This window comes from Carcharodon carcharias, chromosome 37 (genome assembly GCF_017639515.1).
Source record: "Carcharodon carcharias isolate sCarCar2 chromosome 37, sCarCar2.pri, whole genome shotgun sequence".
NCBI classification, from domain to species: domain Eukaryota; kingdom Metazoa; phylum Chordata; class Chondrichthyes; order Lamniformes; family Lamnidae; genus Carcharodon; species Carcharodon carcharias.
The window spans coordinates 7,015,332-7,036,779 of record NC_054503.1 but is presented as its reverse complement, the minus strand read 5'-3'; the positions used below and the strand labels follow the sequence as shown (position 1 = coordinate 7,036,779).

Sequence of the window (21,448 nt, the reverse complement as noted above, 5' to 3'; positions counted from 1 at the left end):
AAAAAAATTCCCACCCATGGTCTTGCCCTTTCTTAGCTGCCTCACTGCTTATTTCAGTTGCAAGCACCGTGACTCTGAGGCTTGAGTTTGTAATTGACTTGGTTGGCTGCTCATTTGGATGCCAGGGCAGACACCAAGTTTGGGGTTTGGTGTCTCTTGCTGGGGCACAGTCTTGACAGGTGCTTCTACCACCTCACCCGTGTGAGCCCATGACAAGCTGTAGCTGCTATTCAACCAAGGGTGCATCAAGATCCCTACACAGTCAGATACATTGACATCTTCCAACAACAAGTGGGAGACTCACTGGAAACCTATCAGTAACAGGAACCCTGGAAGTCCTACCCCTCCCTAACACAGGGTCCTGAATCAAGTTGGAGTCACAATGGCTGTCCTGACAGCACGCAACTAAATCAGCAAAGATTTTTACACTCTGGATGGTTTATATAGAGAATAATGGATACCTGCAAATGAGTTACAGGCTAAAATCCAATCCAAGGATTTGGTGTGAGGAGACGGGATATTTTATATATAGAATAAGAGATACTCAGGAGTGTGTTACAGACTGGGATTTAATCAAGGGCTCCGGTGGGATGTTTATATATATTAAATAATGGATTCCTGTGAATGAATTACAGGCTGGGATCTAATAGAGAGGTTTATATATAGAATAACAGATACCCGGGAGTGAGTTACAGACTGGAATCTAATAGTAGGGTTTGGGTGATTTATATATAGAGTAACAGATACCTGGGAGTGAGTTACAGACTGGAATCTAATAGAAGGGTTCGGGTGATTTATATATAGAATAACAGATACCCGGGAGTGAGTTACAGACTGGAATCTAATCGAGGGGTTCAGGTGGTTTATATATAGAATAACAGATACCCGGGAGTGAGTTAGAGACTGGAATCTAATCGAGGGGTTCAGGGTGGTTTATATATAGAATAACAGATACCTGGGTGTGAGTTACAGACCGGAATCTAATCGAGGGGCTCAGATGGTCCAAACCCATACTATAATGCAGGACTCAGGCAGTGCTGCATTATCAGAGGTGCCTTCTCTTGGAATGAGATATGACTGTCCTACAACTCAAAGGATCTGATGCCCAACACAGGAAGAAAAGCTGGAGCATTTTCCCTGGGTCAATATTTATCCCTCAACCCACATCACGAAAACAGATTATCCATCTGCTCATTATCACATTACTGTAGATGGGAGCTTGCTATGCGCAAACTGGCTGTCGCAATTCCGACAGTGACTTCACTTCAAGAATACTTCATCATCTCTGAAGTGCTTTCGGACATGCTGAGGTTGTGAAAGGTGTTACAGAAACACAACTCTGTCTGACCTTAATCTCATTCCTGTCTTTAAACCAGGAGAAACGATCGCCATTGGATTTTTTCTGAGGTTGGCTGCAAGTGCCACCTACTGGGAAAAACAAGGCATTGCACTTGGCAGGAACTGCAATTTACCTACACATTATCCAGCACACTTAATGTCAAAACGCCGCTTATTGTGTTCACAGCAAGATCCCAGGAAAAGAAAAACACAATGGGTTTGTTGTTTGCTGATGGGTAAATGTGAGCCCAGGACACCAGGGAGAACAACCATCGCCCTCTTCAAAACGATGCTGCGGTGTCTTATATTCACCTGAGAGGGAAGGCAGTGATTCTCAACCGAAAAGCAACATTCTGACAGTGCAGCACTCCCTCAGCACTGACCCTCTGACAGTGGGGCACTCCCTCAGTATTGACCCTCTGACAGTGCGGCACTCCCTCAGTACTGACCCTCCGACAGTGCAGCGCTCCCTCAGTACTGACCCTCAGACAGCGGGGCACTCCCTCAGTACTAACCCTCTGACAGTGCAGCACTCCCTCAGTACTGACCCTCTGACAGTGCGGCACTCCCTCAGTACTGACCCTCAAACAGTGCGGCGCTCCCTCAGTATTCACCCTCAAACAGTGCGGCCTTCCCTCAGTACTGACTCTCTGACAGTGCAGCCCACCCTCAGTACTGACCCTCTGACAATGCAGCACTCCCTTAGTACTGACCCCCCGACAGTGCAGCCCACCCTCAGTACTGACCCTCTGACAGTGCAGCACTCCCTCAGTACTGACCCTCTGATAGTGCAGCCCACCCTCAGTACTGACCCTCTGACAGTGCAGCACTCCCTCAGTACTGACCCTCCGACAGTGTGGCACTCCCTCAGTACTGACCCTCAAACAGTGCGGCACTCCCTCAGTACTGACTCTCTGACAGCGCAGCCCACCCTCAGTACTGACCCTCCGACAGTGTGGAATTCCCTCAGTACTAACCCTCCGACAGTGCGGAATTCCCTCAGTACTGACCCTCTGACAGTGTAGCACTCCCTCAGTACTCACCCTCTGACAGTGTGGCATTCCTTCAGTACTGATCCTCTGACAGTGTGACACTCCCTCAGTACTGACCCTCTGACAGTGCGGCACTCCCTCAGTACTGACCCTCCGACAGTGCGGTGCTCCCTCAGTACTGGCACTGCGAGTATCAACCTGCATTCTGGGCTCTAACACCGGGAGGTGATCGTGCAGTGAATCCATCTTATGTTTATTGCACAGACAATTGGTACAGAGAATATCCAATTGGTTATTGAGATCACAGTTAATCATCAATGGTGAGAGAGCAACCAGGGTTAATCCTCACAGTGAGTGAGACCTTTGGTTAATCCTCCCGATGAGATAGGTCACAGGGTGGTCTCAGCTGTGAGAGAGACCCGGGTTAATCCTCACTGTCAGTATGACCATTAATTAACTCCAGTCCTGGTGTGTACTCTGCAAAGTGAAGAGAAAAGCCACAATCAAACAGGAATGAACTGGTACAAAATGGCACTTAGAGCATCTCCCCAACTCCAGTTCCTCCCCTCACCCATAGCACCCAACTCCTCCGCCTCAAATCCCTCCCTCACCCAGGGTACCATCCCACCCATTGTACCTTCCCGGAACCCTAGAGTGTCCCACCCACATCTAGAACCTTCACCCACCCCGAATTAAAATACTTTCGTGTTGATGGGATCCGTGATGAGCTATTTGACCGTGAGTTGCATCACAGCCTATACGTCATCCAGTTACGTGCGCTCTCTCAGCCTGGGGGTGGGTGAGGTGGGGGCTGGGCATCGGTGGGGGGTGGGGGGTGGGGCCGGGGTGGTGGTCACAGACTAATAATTAGCAGGGTGCATATCCTGGCAGAGTTAACCGCCCCCCCCCCCACCACAACCGAGGGAACCTCATTACCATCAGTTGGTTCAGGATGAGAGTCTCCTGCCCTGTTGACATCACAGACACTCCAGGGAAAAGACAGTCACTGAAATGGAAAATAACGTGCAGCTTTGAGGCTCCATTAACCACTCCCCAACAAACCCAGGCTCAAATGACCTTAGGCCTGCTCCTACTTTCCATGTTCCAAACCCCCAACAAATCCCAGCAACAGCAAAATGCTATAGGAGAACAGGAGGAGGCCAATCAGCCCTTCAAGCCTCTCTCACAATTCAATCATGGCTCAATTCGCTTTCTTAAAACCCCACCCCAATTCAGCATCTTAGTTTTGTGGCCATTAATATTTTCTTGCCAGCAAATATCTGTCAATCTCACTTTGGAAATTTCCCATTGAGCTGCGGCCACAACAGAATTTCCGGGGGAGGGAGCTCCAGGTTTCCACTTCCTTCCCTTCTCCTCTCTGAGGAAATGCTTCCTGACATCACCCCCCCCCCCACCCCCACCCCCCCGCTCTGACTGTAAGGTTTGAGCCTCTCGTGCTCGATCCCCTCCACCAGGGGTGACAGTCGTTCTCTCTCTCTCTCTCTCTCTCTCTGTCTGTCTGGAATGTTCCTCCCTGGGGGATGGGGATGGGGTGGTGGGGGAGGTGGGTTCGGTTGTGGCTTTTGGGGAGGGGTGGAAAGGAGACGGGACAGTGAACTGATCCCCTGCGGGGCTCTGGGGAGGGGGGAACGGGTGAGCGGGAATGGCCAGGGTCGCTCTTGCCGAGGGCTGGCACAGGTGCGGCGGGGCTGAATGGCCTCAATTCAATTCTGTAACCGGTTGGCCACTCTCCCTCCTTTCCTGACTCCACCCCCCCTTCTCCTCCTTTTCCAGGTGCCCACATCAACATTTTCGTGCCCTTCTCTGAGACTCTGTCTTTCCTTCCACTTTCTTTAAATCCATTCTAAAAGATAAACTTTAAATCGTTGAAGGTGGCAGAACAGCTTAAAAATAATAAGGCAAAATAGCAGGGGGAGGTGGTGGCGTCACTAGACCAGAGACCCAGGGTAATGCTCTGGGGCCTGGGGTTCGAGTCCCACTGAATTTGAATTCAATAAAAATGAAAAGGCTAATGATGGCTATGAAACCTTTGCTGATTGTTGGAAAAACTCACTAATGCCCCCCTTTAGGGAAGGAAATCTGCTGCCCTTACCTGGTCTGGCCGACATGCCCTCTGAACAAGGGCAATTAGGGATGGGTAATAAATGCTGGCCTAGCCAGTGATGCCCACATCCATGAATTTTTAAAAAAGGCAAGCTGGGCTTTATAAATAGAAGCAGAAGCTAAGCTAAGCTAAGCCTTCATTAACCATTAGTCAGGCTCCAGTGGGGGAGTGGGGGGGGGGGTGGTTGCATCCAGTATCCAGTTTGGACTCAACACCCCCTTTAGGAAGCAAATGAAGGGGTGGGTGGGATAGAGAAGAGATTTGCCAGAATGGTTTCAGAGGGCTTCATTTCCGCGAGCAACTGGAGTGGGAAGAGGTTTGATGGGGTGGGGGGCATTTAAAATCATGAAGGATTTAAGACAGAGAAAATGAAGAGAAACGTGTTTCCAATGTCAAAGGTCACCAGCTCAAAGCGAGAGAACTAGAGGCAGCAGGAAGGCAGGCTCAGGGGAGGGGCCGAATGGCCCACTCCTGCTCCACTTCTTATGTAAACATTTTCGCGCATCGAGTGGTTTAGAATACACTCCCTGTTAGGCTGGTGGATACAGATTCCGGTGGAGCTCAATAAATATTTGTGGAAAAAAATTGCAGGAGCACAGGGAGAAGAGTGGTGGTGGTGGGGAGGGAATTGATCTTCTAAAGAGCCAGCACATACTCGATGGAGTGAAGGACCTCCTTCTGTGCTGCACTATTCTAAATCCTTTTAAGCGCTTGAATCTTCTATATTCAAGGTAGTACAAGCCACATCAATGCAATCTGTCCTCATAATTTAACTCCTTTAACCGCAGTTTTGTATGAATAAAGGAGCAGGAAAAGGCCATTCAGCCCATTGAGCCTGCCCTGCTGCTAAATACAGTCATGGCTGATCATCCACTTCAATGCCTTTTTCCCCACACTATCCCTTTATGTCACTGGTATTTAGAAATCTGCCAATCTCTGCTTTAAACATACTCAATGACTGATCATTCATAGCGCCCTGCGGTAGAGAATTCCAAAGATTCACCACCCTCTGGTGGAAAGGTTCTCCTCATCTCAGTCCTAATTGGTTTCCCCCTTATTTTGAAATTGTATCCCCGGGTTCCCCAATTAGGGGAAACATCTTACCTGCATCTGGCCTGTCTTATTCGTTTAGGCCTTTTGTACGTTTCAATGAGATCACCTCTCATTCTCCGAAGCTCTGGAGAATACAGGCCCAGTTTCCCCAATCTCTCTGGTGAACTTTTGTTACCCTCCCTCTCTGGCAATAATATCCTTCCTGAGGTAAATACTTCAGGTGCGGTCTAGCCAAGGTCCTATACAAGTGAAGCAAGACTTCACGGCCCCTGTACTCAAATCACCTTGTGATAAAGGCTAACATTCCATTAGCTTTCCTAATAGCTTCCTGCACCTGCATGTTAGCCTTCAGTGCCTTATGGACAAGGACACCCAGATCCCTCTGTACATTTACACTTTCTAATCTCTTACCATTTAAGAAATACTCTGCACATCTGTTCCTTCTACCAAAGTGGATCATCTCACATTTTTCCGCATTATATTCCATCTGCCATGTTCTTGCCCACTCTCTAAGTCTGTCCAAATCCCCTTGAATCCTTTTTGCATCTTCCTCACAACTCATAGTCCCGCCCTAGCTCCGCAAACTTGGGAATAACACGTTTGGTTCCCACATCCAAATCATTGATGTATATTGTGAACAGCTGGGGCCCAAGTACTGACCCTTGTGGTACCCCACCAGTCACAGCCTGTCAACGAGAGAATGACCTGCTTATTCCTACCCTCTGTTTTGTGCCTTTTAGTCTTTCCTTAATCCATGCCAGTGTATAACCTCCTATCCCATGTGCTTTAATTTTGCTAACCAACCTCCTGTGGGGGGACTTAATCGAAAACCTTCTGAAAATCCAAGTCCATGACAGCCACCGACTCCCCCTAAATCAATTCTGTTACTAGCATCCTCAAAGGCTCCAACAGGTTAATTGAGCCATTCATAAATCCATGTTGACAATTCCCAATCAGATCATGATTATCCAAGAATCCATTTATTACATCCTTCACAACAGATTCTAGCATGTTCCCTACTACTGATGTAAGGATAACAGGTCAGTAGTTCCCTGCTTTCTCTCTCCCTCCCTTCTTAAATATTGGGTGACGACTGCACAAACCATTCCAGAATCTATGGAATTTTGGAAGGTGACTGCCAATGCATCCATTATCTTCATAGCTACCTCTTTCATCACTCTGGGATGTAAAATATCAGGTCCCAGGGACTTATCAACCTTCAGTCCCATTAATTTCTCCAGTACAACCTTCTTACTAATATTAATTTCGAATAGTCGCTTGGTAGCACAGAACCTGAGTATTGCTGAAAAAAAAAAGAGACCTTTTTTGTCGAAGCTTTTTGTCTTGCACTCCTCAGGACAATTTGCAAGAATACTGAATATAAAGGGAACAACAATTTATACTGTATGAGAAGAGAGTGCTGACTGGTTGGGAAGTGGACTCTGACAGGTGGAGGTGTTGTCATGGAGAATGCACCAGTTAATGATGGCTGACAGTTGACTGCCAAACATTGTTTAAAATTTAAACCAGGCAGCTTAACTCTGAGCGGTCAAGGCTTTGCCCTGAGGAATGAACCAGTGAACGGCTGTCACTTATTTAGTTTAGCTGAAACAGGTGCAATGTGTGTACATGTTCTTTCTGTCTGCAAAGAACAGGGCTCTGTGTATTAATGGGTGTAGCTTCCAGTACACGCAAATGTGCCAGACTGCGAACCCAACTAACAATCTTAAATTGGTTGTTAGCGTAATTCCTAGCAGACTGAGGATTATTTAGCAAATGTTGTCCAATCACGGAATCACATCTAATATTGGACACTGTGTGTTGAGTTTTGCAAGCATGGGCTGGTTGGGTACGGTCAGTACCCTGCCCATGTGAACAGCGGCTGGGACACGCTGTTTGATACGATCCACCAGTCTTTGGGACGTGTGGCCTACATACCGAGCATCACACTGGTCCTGAAATTCATGCACCGCATGATTCATTTGTGTGATAGGCAGAACGTCTTTTTGGCTTGACAGCAATATCCTGTAAGTGGCGAATACCACTCATGTTGCTACTGCATAGTAGCAGCGTGAACCAGCTAGCTTCACCTGCTGCTCAAATTTTTGAGGTACCTTACCCTTCTGGGGTGATCTGAGGTAGACTGGACACCTTTCAGGGCTGAAAGTGACGGCCTTAGGCCCGTTCATGAGTTTGCGTGATCTGATCAGGGTAGCCAGTATCCCTCAGGATGCCTTTGATGCCCCTATTTCAGCATCAAGCTGGGAATGTGAGTAAATGGCCCAGACTCTATTCACGAGGTTGCTGATAAGACCAATCTTATAGCGTGTGGAACTGTAAGAATCCCAACGTGTATGTTGACCAGTGAAGGTCGGCTTGTGGTAGACCCTGGTAGAGAATCCCCTGGCAGATTTCAAAGGTGAATTTGAGCACAGGATGGAGCCCATTAAGACATCTGAGGAGATTATTACATGCAGCTGTGGATTTAAATATAGCAAACATACCCTCCACCTATCGAAAATATGCGAGGGGTAGGAGGTTGTGTGTCATTCCATTGAAGACATGTTTTTAATCGAACCCAACAGAGATGTTGGCGAGAGCTGGGCCTAGAAGGGATCCCATGGCAACGCCATCTCTTTGGGCCTACATGATGTCATTAAAACGGAACTCAACTGCACCAGTTGCCAAGTTCATAATCTTAATGAGTACTGATTCACTCAATGGTGGCGGATGCAGCACAAGTATCTGTGGCTTCCTTAAGTGGAACATTGGTCAATAGGCTAGCAATGTCAAATGAGCACATGCACACAGCATTGCTATCGATATGTAAACAGAATAAATTGTAAACAGTACAAATTGTTGCTCTCTTTACATTTGGTTTTCTTGTGGATAGCCCTGAATAGCGCAAGACTAAAACCTTCAGCAAAACAACTCTCTTTTTTACGGCCATACTAATCTCCTTCAATTCCTCGTTCACCCTAGTCCCTCGGAACTCTAACTCCGGGAGATTTCCTGTATCATCCTCAGTGAAGACAGACGCAATGTGACCATTTCGCTTCTCTGCCCTTTCTCTATTCCCCATTATAAACTCACCTGATTCTGCCTGTGATGGACCCACATTTGTCTTGGCCCCAAATGTTTCCTTTTTATGTACCGGGAGAAGCTTTTACAGTCCGTTTTTATGCCTTTTGCTAGTTAATATTCATATTCTGTTCTCCCTTTCTTTATCAGTTCTTGGCCCTCCTTAGCTGGATTCTAAAATCCTTCCAAGCCTCAGGTTTACTACTACTCCTGGCAACTCTATTGGCCTTATTTTTTACTTTTATACAACCCTTAACTTCCTTTGTTAGCCACAGTTGACTGACTTTCTTGTGGGGGGGTTGGGGGGGGGGGGTTGTGTCTTGAAGGAATGTATAGTTGCTGTAAACTATGCAATCGTTCTTTAAAGACTATCCATTGCTTGTGTACCATCATCCCTTTTAATATATTTTCCCAATCCACCTCAGCCAATTTGCCTCTCATACCTCCATAATTTCCTTTGTTCAAATATAAAACCCTGGCTTCAGAGTGAACTGCCTCACTTTCAGACATAGTGTAAAATTCTATCATTTTATGGTCACTCATCCCTAAAGGTCCTTTTGCAACAAGAGTATTAATTAGCCCTTTCTCGTTACATAATACTGGATCTAAAATAATCTGTTCCCTGGTCAGTTCCTCAACATACTGCTCTAGAAAATCATCTCTAACACGCTCCAAAAACCCATCCTCCCCAGCATTAGTGTTCATTAGACTTACCCAGTCTAAATGCAGATTGAAGTCATCCATGATTAGTGTATCGCCCATGCTACATGTTTCTCTCATCTCTTGATTAATACTATGCCCCACACATTACCACTACTGTTTGGAGGCCGATAAACAACTCCAACCAATATCTGCTGCCCTTTGCTGTTTCTTTACTCCAGCCAAACGGATTCCACATTTTATTCCTCCAACCTGAGATCCTTCCTCACTAATGAACTAATGATCCCATCCCTTATGATCAGCGCAACAGCACATCCTTTTCATTTTTGCCTGTCTTTCTTAAATGTCTAATATCCTCGAATATTCCACTCCCAGTCTTGGTCACCTTGTAGCCACTTTTCCATAATGGCAATTAGTTCAGACCCATTTACCTCCTTTTGTGCCTTTAAGTCATCTACCTTGTTGCGAATGCTGTGCCCATTCAGGCAGAGTGCCCTTAACTTTGTCTTTTTGACATTATTCCGCATTCTAAGTCTAGTTGATGCTTGCCTTCGTTTCGCCTGCCTTCGAATTTCACTTGCTACCTTTCTACTTCCTGTGACCAACTTTACTTCCTTCCAATTTGGGCCACCCCTCAGGTTCCCAGCCCCCACCCCGACAAGCTAGTTTAAACCCTCCCCATCAGCGCTAGCAAATCTCCCTGAGAGAATATTAGTCCCGATCCAGTCAAGCTGTAACCCTCCCCATCTGCCCCAGAACCTATCCCAATGCCTCAGAAATCCGTTTGCCCTCCCTCTTACACCAGTTCTCCAAAAACATGTTTAAACGCTCAATCCTCCTATTTCTGTGCTCCCTAGCACGTGGCACTGGGAGTAATCCTGAGATTACTGCTCATGAAGTCCTGCTTTTTAATTACCTTCCGAACTCCCTAAAATCTGCTTTCAGGACCTCATCCCTCTGCCTACCTACATCGTTGGTTCCAACGTGGACCACAACCTCTGGTTGGTCACCCTCCTCCAGAAGGATGTCCTGCAGTTGCTCCATGACATCCTTCACCCTGTCACCAGGAGAAAGCACACCAACCTGGAGTCAGGTCTACGGCCAGAGAAACACCTGTCTGATCCCCTGACTATGGAATCCCCTATCACTATTGATCTCTCACTCTTCTTCTTTCCCTCCTGTGTAGCTGAGCTACCCATGGTACCACGAACTTGGCTCTAGCTACAATCTCTTGAGGAACCATCAGTCTTACCAACATCCAAAACGTAAAACCGATTAGCAAGCAAGATTGACCCAGGAGACTCCTGCACTACCTGCCTGGTTCTTTTAGGCTGCCTGGTGGTCACCCATTCCCTCTCTGCCTGTACGGTCCTAACCTACAGTGTGACCACCTCCCTAAATGTGCTATCCATAGAGTTCTCTGCCTCACGGATGCACAACAGTGACTCCAACCGCTCAAGTTCCAACATCTAGAGCTCAAGCTTCTGCAGATGGTGACAATTCCTGTAGATGTGTTTGTCTAGCACACATGGTGAGTCCGTGACTTCCCACATGTTGCAGGATGCACATTCCACTCACCTGAGCTGACCTGCCATACTTTAACTTTAAAAACTTTAAAAACTATTTATTACAATTAGAATAAGTAGAATAACTTACCAGTTACTCACCAATCAGCTTCTTCCCCTTTACTGAAATAAGAGCCAACTACTGGAGGCTGAAAAAAGGTAGAAAAAGGAGCACCTCCTTCCCCTCTTCACCGAATTCCCTCACTCACCAAACTCCCACTTCATACTCTCTGCATCCAAAGCAGCACTCCAATGCAGATTTTCATTCTGGTATCTGAGATGTACCCCCACCGAGGCCAGAATATCTTTCCTGTGGGGCAGTTCTCAGAACTGAATGCAGTATTCCAGAAGGGGTCTGACCAACACTTTTACAGCTATAACATAACCAGTTCTCCTTTGTATTCATGCTCTCTTGAAAGGAGTCCTGGAAATCAGGACAAATCTAATCCCAGCCAGTCTACTCTCGATCATCAGTAGAGCGATGGAAGGTGTCGTTGACAGTGCTATCAAGCGGCACTTAACCTGTTCACTGACACCCAATTGGTGTTCCGCCAGGGCTACTTAGCTCCTGACCTCATTACAGCCTTGGTTCAAACATGGACAAAAGAGCTGAGCTCCCGAGGTGAGGTGAGAGTGACTGCCCTTGACATCAAGGCAGCATTTGACTGAGTGTGGCATCAAGGAGCCCTGGCAAAACTGGAGTCAATGGGAATCAGGGGGAAAACTCTCCACTGGTTGGAGTCATACCCAGCACAAAGGAAGATGGTTGTGGTTGTTGGAGGTCGGTTATCTCAGCTCCAGGACATCACTGCAGGAGTTCCTCAGGGTGGTGTCCTCGGCCCAACCATCTTCAGCTGCTTCATCAATGACCTTCCTTCCATCATAAGGTCAGAAGTGGGGATGTTCGCTGATGATTGCACAATGTTCAGCACCATTTGCGACTCCTCAGATACTGAAGCAGTCCATGTCCGAATGCAGCAAGACCTGGACAATATATAGGTTTGGGCTGACAAGTGACAAGTAACATTCGTGCCACACAAGTGTCAGGCAATGACCATCTCCAACAAGACAGAACCTAACCATTTCCCCTTGCAATTCAATAACTTTACCAATGCTGACTCCCCCCCTTTCAACATCCTGTTGACCATAAACTGAACTGAACCAGCCATATAAATACTGTGGCTACAAGAGCAGGTCAGAGGCTGGGAATCCTGTGGTGAGTAACTCACCTCCTGACTCCCCAAAGCCTGTCCACCATCTACAAGGCACAAGTCAGGAGTGTGATGGGATACTCTTCACTTGCCTGGATGAGGGCAGTTCCCACAACACTCAAGAAGCTCAACACCATCCAGAACAAAGCAGCCCTGTTTGATTGGCTCCCCATCCACCACTTTCAAGATTCACTGCCTCCACCACCGACGCACAGTAGCAGCAGTGTGTGTACCATCTACAAGATGCACTGCAGCAACTCACCAAGGCTTCTTCAAGAACACCTCCCAAACCCGCAACCACTACCATCTAGAAGGACAAGGGCAGCAGACACATGGGAACACCACCACCTGCAAGTTCCCCTCCAAGCCGCACACCATCCTGACTTGGAAATATATCGGCCGTTCCTTCACTGTCGCTGGGTCAAAATCCTGGAACTCCCTCCCTAACAGCGCTGTGGGTGTACCTACACCACATGGACTGCAGCGGCTCAAGAAGGCAGCTCACCACCACCTTCTCAAGGGGTAATTAGGGATGGGCAATAAATGCTGACCCAGACAATGATGTCCACACCCCGTGAATGAATTAACAGAGAAGGACTAATACCCTAATAGCCTTTTTAATTATATTTGTACTGTCCCAATGGCTTTTTTGTAGATTGAGATGGGAAGAGGCTGTACAGAGCGTGACAACTGTAGGACCCTAATACCAACACAGCCGGGTCTGAGAGGGTTAATGTTTCTCCTCAGACGTCAAGGATGTTGCGTCTGGGGGCTGCCTCACCCCCGCATTGAGAGCAGTATCGTGACTGGCGGCACTGGGAAAGATCGAGATGGTTAAATACCTCCTGAGACACAGGGGACCTGGATTCAGGAACATGGGTCTGGATGGAGGACCACAAGCTGAGGATGTGTGGTGGAGTCATGAGAACAGAATCCATGATAGGGTTGAGTGTATGTGGGCTGTGGAAGGAGATGAAATGTGTGGGGAGAGTCAATGATAGGGTAGAGTGCATTTGATAGGGGGAGTTTAAAATGGATGATAGGTTCAACGGTTACAGTCGAGGGTACCTGTGGAAAGAGATCGATGCATCACAGACTGATCATACAAAATCACATTCCAGTGAGTGTGGAGTGAACTTCAGTTCTTGGCTGGAGAGGCCTGGGATTTTCCTGATAGATGGAGGGGCCTGGGATTTTCCTGATGGTGGAGGGGCCTGGGATTTTCCTGTTGGATGGAGGGGCCTGGGATTTTCCTGATGAACGGAGGGGCCTGGGATTTTCCTGATGAATGGAGGGGCCTGGGATTTTCCTGATGAATGGAGGGGCCTGGGATTTTCCTGATGGTGGAGGGGCCTGGGATTTTCCTGATGGTGGAGGAGCCTGGGATTTTCCTGATGGTGGAGGGGCCTGGGATTTTCCTGTTGGATGGAGGGGCCTGGGATTTTCCTGATGAATGGAGGGGCCTGGGATTTTCCTGATGAACGGAGGGGCCTGGTATTTTCCTGATGGTGGAGGGGCCTGGGATTTTCCTGTTGGATGGAGGGGCCTGGGATTTTCCTGATGAACGGAGGGGCCTGGTATTTTCCTGATGGTGGAGGGGCCTGGGATTTTCCTGATGGTGGAGGAGCCTGGGATTTTCCTGATGAATGGAGGGGCCTGGGATTTTCCTGATGAACGGAGGGGCCTGGTATTTTCCTGATGAACGGAGGGGCCTGGTATTTTCCTGATGGTGGAGGGGCCTGGGATTTTCGTGATGGTGGAGGAGCCTGGGATTTTCCTGATGAATGGAGGGGCCTGGGATTTTCCTGATGAATGGAGGGGCCTGGGGTTTTCCTGATGGTGGAGGGGCCTGGGATTTTCCTGATGAATGGAGGGGCCTGGGATTTTCCTGATGAATGGAGGGGCCTGGGATTTTCCTGATGAATGGAGGGGCCTGGGATTTTCCTGATGAATGGAGGGGCCTGGGATTTTCCTGATGAATGGAGGGGCCTGGGATTTTCCTGATGGTGGAGGGGCCTGGGATTTTCCTGATGAATGGAGGGGCCTGGGATTTTCCTGATAGATGGAGGGGCCTGGGATTTTCCTGACAATTACCACCGGCGGGATAATGACTGATAGCAGAACCAAGCCACAGTTACCATGGGGCCATCACTGGTTTTACTGTGGCTCACCCTGATCGGAGAAGCATTCGCCAGGACCCATTCCCTTTCTGATGCATAAAAACAATAAGCAGACATTTAAAGGAAAAGATGTTAACACCTTGTTGTTTATTTCAAGATTTTCTGTATGACCTTGGACGATGTTACAAGAAAAGCTAAGGGAAAACCCTGGGCCGTTTTCCACAACTATTTAGATTTAAGCGGAGGAGGGATAAGCGGAGGAGGGAGGTTCGCTCCCTCCCTGCCCTTTCTTGAAGCACCCACCCTGGATCTCTCCCCTCGTGGACAGAAACAGCACCCGCTGCGCCCCTTCCCCGCTCCTGGCCGGAGCGCAGGTGCTCGCAGGCGAGAGAAACCGGCATCTCCGCACCCCCTTCCCGCCATCATTTCCACACGCTAACGAGCGGCACGTGACGCACACGCTAACCACACGCCAGGCTCCACGTATTATCTCACCCCTCCCTTCCCTTCCCCTCCCCCTCCCCCCACCAATGACCTGTGCCCCCATCCATGCCGACCCAGAGCATGCGGCAAGGACCAGGCTGAAATGCCAACCTTTGACCTCTGTCACTTTCGACTTATTCAAGCCCCAATGTTGCAGGTTGACCTATATCAATAGCTTAAAAAATATATATATATATTTCACTTGTAATTATGAAAGGAAATGTCAGTTAATTAAGGGTAAAACGCACTGTGGAAATTAAACATCTGGAAATGGCCACCCTGACCCTTGACCCTACTCACTTAGGACATGTCCGACATCTGCCTCAACTCAATCTGCCAGCGTTTGTCCGATATCGCTCAATACTCCCTCTCCCAACAAGCTACAGATAGGGCCTATGAAGTTATCAAGTTCGGGAGACAAGAGAGGTGATATTCTGGAATCCGAAGCTAGGAGCTGTGGAAATAAGACAGTCGCTAATAAATCCAATGGGGAAATTCAGGAGGAACTCCTTCACCCAGAGAGAGTGGGGAGAATGTGAGACTCGCTCCCACAGGGAGTGGTCGAGGTGGATAGCATCGATACATTTAAGGGGGAAGCTGGATAAACACACGAAGGAGACAGGATTGAAGGATATGGTGATGGGGTGAGATGGAGGGGGGTGGCGGGGGGGCGGTGGGGAGGAGGCTCGAGCGGGGCAGCACAGAGCAGACGGGCCGAATGACTAACTCCTGTTCCTCTGAAGCGGCTGCAGAAAGGATCCCCGTCTTAACCGGGTAATAACCAGGAGGGGCAGTGGTTAGACTCCCCGAGAAACGCTTGCAGTGTCCGGTCAGCGTTGACGGAGCTGGGAATGTTCCTTCAACCGCAGCAAAAGAAAAGACGGAGACAAGAATAGAGAGAAAACAAAAGAACACACGGAATTCTGACGGAGCGGCACACCGGCACTGGAAGATTCCGGAAACAAAGCCAGGGAGAATTTCCTCTCCTTGGGAGGCAAATCCCACTCAAGTACAGTGGGCCAGCAAATCCTCACTCCCTGCTACTCCATGGAGGTTAAGAAGGCTTTGGCGCAGTTCTGCATAGCAATTCAGTTACTTTTAAGAGGTGGCACACCGTGGTCTGTGACTCCTGGTGCAGACGCTGGTTATTCTGTCGGAGCAGCTCTACCTCAGTCTCCAGCTCTGCCTTGTCTTCTTTCTCCTGATTTTCCAAAATAAAAAGAAAACCATCTTTATATTTCACAGAATATTGGCAGGAATTCACACCACAGCCTGGTTAGATACAGAGTAAAGCTCCCTCTACACCATCCCCATCAAACACTCCCAGGACAGGTACAGCACGGGGTTAGATACAGAGTACAGCTCCCTCTACACTGTCCCCATCAAACACTCCCAGGACAGGTACAGCACAGGGTTAGATACAGAGTGAATCTCCCTCTACACTGTCCCCATCAAACGCTCCCAGGACAGGTACAGCACAGGGTTAGATACAGAGTGAATCTCCCTCTACACTGTCCCCATCAAACACTCCCAGGACAGGTACAGCACGGGGTTAGATACAGAGTAAAGCTCCCTCTACACCATCCCCATCAAACACTCCCAGGACAGGTACAGCACAGGGTTAGATACAGAGTGAATCTCCCTCTACACTGTCCCCATCAAACGCTCCCAGGACAGGTACAGCACATGGTTAGATATAGAGTAAATCTCCCTCTACACTGTCCCCATCAAACACTCCCAGGACAGGTACAGCACGGGGTTAGATATAGAGTAAATCTCCCTCTACACTGTCCCCATCAAACACTCCCAGGACAGGTACAGCATGGGGTTAGATACAGAGTAAAGTTCCCTCTACACTGTCCCCATCAAACACTCCCAGGACAGGTACAGCACGGGGTTAGATACAGAGTAAAGCTCTCTCTACGGTATCCTGTGGGTTGTAGGGAGTGTATTTTTTGCACTGGTTTTAAGGGGCCCACATGATGAGAGATTGGGGCTCTTCTCCCCTCACTTCCTGTGAGGCTGTGCCCTCCCCCCCCCGATCTCCCACCGCTGAGTGGGCTCGCTCAGGACGATGACCCCCCTGTTTGACTCGCGTTGTCTCACCTTCATCAGCTTCTCATGCAGCTGTTTGACGATGGCTTCCAAATGAACCACCTTCTCACTGAGGAGGGTCGGAGATTGACTGGGCGGGGTGGGGGGGGGGTGGGGGAGAGAGGGAAGCAAGATGATTAAATAACAGGCCCAACAAATCCCCAATCATCGTGGAAATTCCATTTTCCACTCCCTCCTCGAGATTTTCCATTCATCCTTCTCTTTAGGTTCTGATTCTCCCTTCTGGCTTCCACAGGCCTTGGCTACACACACCCCCACCCCCCACCCCCCCAATTCCCACCCCTCCCTCATCGCTGAACCCAGAAGGTGGGGGATAGCAGGCTATTCAACCATGGGGGCTGTTGTGACTCAGTCCAACTTTTCCTCATTGCACTAGAAATCCAGGGACTCAGGGTGATGCTCTAGGGACTGGGGTTCGAATCCCACCACAGTGGATGGTGAAATTCGAATTCAATAAAAATCTGGAATTAATGACGACCATGAAACCATTGTCGATTGTTGTAAAAAACCCATCTGGTTCCACTAATACCCCTTTAGGAGAAGGAAATCTGCTGTTCTTACCCGGTCTGGGCCTACATGTGACTCCAGACCCCACAGCAAGGTGGTCGACTCTTAAACGCCCTCTGAGCAAGGGCATTTAGGTCTAGCCAGTGACACCCACATCCCATGAACGAGGAAAAAAAAAACCACTCAGATATTCCACCAGCATGGAGAGGAAAGAGGAGACAGTGGTTCAACCATTGAATCAGACGCAGGGGGCTTCTCCAGTCCACACCGCACGCCCCTAACACCCCCCCGCCTCAACACCCCCCCCCACCCTCCCCCCACCTTAACCCCCAGGGAGCACTGAGACTTTTTGAAGCCTCAAGCAATGCCCTGTCAGAGCTTTACCAGCTCAGCACCTGCGGCACCCCCTCTGGCCGGACACAGAGGCTTTCTGATCTCGACCCATCCTGCCCCTGATTGGGTGCGGGGAGTCAGGCAAGGCCTGGTTTGGGCAGGGTATGGGGGGGGCAGTGTACGGCTGGAAGGCGTTGAGTGGGGAGGGTGAGTGGGAGCGAGCGGCTATGAGCCTCAATCTTCCCTCCCTTCAGCTCCCTGACAGTAACTGATAGGGGCCTCCAGGTGGCAGCATCGCGCTGTTACACAGCACTGGTCTCAGCACTGCCGCCAGCAGGCAGCCAGGGGACATTGCAGCCCCTAAACACCTGTCCCCACCCCACTTTCCCTCTCTCTCTCTCTCTCTCTCTCACACTGTGATCCCTCGCTTTGACCATTTGAAGAGGGAAAGAAAGAAAATTCTGCATTTCCGTGGGCCCCTCCACAACCTCAGGACCTCCCAAAACACCAATGAAGAACTTTTTGAAGTGTAATATAGGAAATGCAGCTGCCAATTTGTGCACAGCAAGCTCCCACCAACAGAATTGTGATATTTAGGGATGATCAGAGATCAAGGACACCAGGGAGAACTCCTGTGTTCTTCCCCAAAATATTGGCTGATGGGATCTCAGGCTTAAAATCACACACATACAGACACACAAACACACACAGATATACATACGCACATATACACACACACACATACACACACATATACACACAAACACACAGACACACACACACACACACACACAGACATACATACGCACATACACACAGACACACACATATACATAGACACACACACATATACACGCTCACACACACACATATACATGCACACACACACAGACACACATATACACAGATATACATACGCACATATACACACACAGACGCACATATACACAGACACACACACACACAGACACACACACACACATATACATACGCACATATATACACACAGACATAGACACACACACAGATACACATACATAGACACATATATATACACATCTACACATACATATATACACGCACACACACATATACATGCACACACAGACACACACACACAGACACACACACACACATATACACACGCGGACACACAAACACACATAGATATACATACGCACATATATAGACACAGGCACAGACACACATATATACGCTCACACAGAGACACACACAGATACACATACATAGACACATATATATACACATCTACACATACACATATACACGCACACACAGACACACACAGACACACACAGGTGCACACACATATACACACACAGACACACATATACACACATACACTCACACTCATACACAGACATACACATACACACACACACACACAAGGCTGATTAGGGACCTAAAAGGGAATTTACCCATGGACAAAGAGGCCATGCCTGAGGTATTAAATTAATACTTTGCATCTGTCTTTACCAAGGAGGCAGATGCCTCCCAGGCCATGGTGACAGATGAGGAAACTCTGTCTCTAGAAATTGATAAGGAGGGAATAGATTGTGGGTAATTAAAGTTGACAAGGCACGGTGACTGGATGAGATACATCCAAGGATATTGAAGGAGGTGAAAGTAGAAATCACAGGGGAACTGGCCATTTTTCAGTCATCTCTAGACTCAGGGATGGTGCCAGAGGAGTGGAGAATTGCAAACATTATGTCCTTGTTCAAAAAAGGCTGTAAGGATAGGCCCAGCAATACAGACCAGTCAGTTTAACTTCAGTGGTGGGCAAGATTCTAGAGACAATTATTGGGGATAGAATTAGTAGTCACATGGAAAAAATGAGTTGATAAGGAAGAGCCAGCATGGATTTCTATAGAGGAAATCATGTTTAACTAACCTGATGGAGTTTTTTGAAGAGGTAACAGAAAAGGTGGATGAGGGTAATGCTGTTAATGTGGTGTACATGGGCTTTCAAAAGGCATTTGACAGAGTGCCACACAACTGACTTGAGAGAGAAGTTATTGTTCATGGAATAAAAGGGACAGTAGAAATGTGGATATAAAATTGGTTGAAAAATAGGAAGCAGAGAGTAATGGTCAATGGATGTTTTTCAGGCTAGAGGAAGGTTTGTAGTAGAGTTCCCCAGGGGTTGGTATTGGGACTCTTGCTTTTCCTGATTATATATTAATGATCTAGATCTTGGTGTGCAGCGGACAATTTCAAAGTTTGCAGATGATACGAAGCTTGGGAGTGTTGTGAACTGCGAGGAGGGTGGTGTGGAACTTCAAGAGATAAAAGCAAAGAACTGCGGATGCTGGAAATCCAAAACAAAAACAGAAACAGAAATACCTGGAAAAACTCAGCAGGTCCGGCAGTATTGGCGCAGAAGAGCACAGTTGACATTTCAAGTCCTCATGACCCTTCAGCAGAACTAAGTAAAAATAGTGAAGGGGTGAAATATAAGCTGGTTCAAGGGGTTGGGGGGAGAGAAGTGGCGGGGGGGTGGGGGGGAGTTGTTGGGACAAGCAAGCAGTGATAGAAGCAGATGATGATCTGCTTCTATCACTGCTTGTTTGTCCCTACAACCACACCCCCCCTCCACTTCTCTCTCTCTCTCTCTCTCTCTCTCTCTCTCTCTCTCTCTCCCCCCCCCCCCCCCCACACACACACACCTTAAACCAGCTTATATTTCAACTCTTTCTTGGACTCGAACTCAAGTTCTGTCGAAGGGTCATGAGCACTCGAAACGTCAACTCTTTTCTTCTCTGCCGATGCTGTCAGACCTGCTGAGTTTTTCCAGGTAATTCTGTTTTTGTTGAGGTGGCAGATGAAGTTCACTGTGGAGAAGTGTGAGGTGATGCATTTTGGTACAAAGAACATGGACAGACAATATAAAATAAGGGGTGGAATTTTGAAGAGGGTGCAGGAGCAGAAAGACTTGGGTGTATATGTGCATGGATCATTGAAGGTAACAGGACAGATGGGGAAAGCAGTTAATAAAGCAAAGTATCCTGGGCTTTATTGATAAGGGCTTAGAATACGAGAGCAGGGAGGTTATGCTGAATTTATATAAGACACTTGTTAGAACTCAGCTGGAATATTGTGTACAGTCCTGGGCACCACATTATAGGAAGGATGTGAACACTTTGGAGAGAATGCAGAAGAGGTTTACAAGAATGATTCCAGGGATGAGAAACTTCAGCTATGAGAATAGATTGGAGAAGTTGGGACTGTTGGAGAGAAGAAGGCTAAGAGGAGATTTGATAGAGAGGTTCAAAATCATGAGAGGGCTGGACAGAGTAGATAGGGAGAAGCTGTTCCCACTTGTAGAAGGATCAAGAATGAGGGGGCACAGATTTAAAGTGATTTGCAGAAGAAGCAAATGTGACGTGAGAAAAAACTTTTTCACACAATGAGTGGCTCGGGTCTGGAATGCACCACCTGGAAGTGTGGTAGAGGCAGGTTCAATCGAGGCATTCAAGAAGGCATTGGATGATCATTTAAATAGAAACAATGTGCAAGGGTACGGGGAAAAGGCAAGGGCAGTGGCACTAGGTCAGAATGCTTGTTTGGAGAGCTGATGCAGACACGATGGGTCAAATGGCCTCTTTCTGTGCCGTTAAAATTCTGTGATTCTCACAGACACACGCACTGACAAACACATACTCACACATACAGACACACACTCACACACACACACAAACATACTCACACAGACAGACACACACTCACACACACACACAAACATACTCACACATACAGACACACACTCACACACACACTGACAAACACATACACATACAGACACACACTCACACACACACACAAACATACTCACACAGACAGA

At 48.0% G+C, this 21,448-nt stretch overlaps 1 protein-coding gene across 11 annotated transcripts in view; it reads right to left on the bottom strand.

The window, feature by feature from the left end:
* Positions 1–2,539: 2,539 nt before the first annotated feature.
* zmp:0000001168 (signal-induced proliferation-associated 1-like protein 2) overlaps positions 2,540–21,448 on the bottom strand; it is a 111,423-nt gene continuing 92,514 nt past the window's right edge. For 6 of the 11 annotated variants that reach the window (XM_041179897.1, XM_041179892.1, XM_041179894.1 and 3 more), the window contains exons 15-16: positions 16,735–16,813; positions 15,268–15,829 (exon numbers count right to left, since the gene is read on the bottom strand). In XM_041179897.1, the coding sequence (XP_041035831.1) occupies positions 15,683–15,829; positions 16,735–16,813 (226 nt within the window). In that variant the 3' untranslated portion in view covers positions 15,268–15,682. Of the gene's footprint in view, positions 2,808–15,267; positions 15,830–16,734; positions 16,814–21,448 lie in introns of those variants that run through there. The other 5 variants (XM_041179898.1, XM_041179899.1, XR_005941935.1 and 2 more) reach the window with 5 other exon arrangements.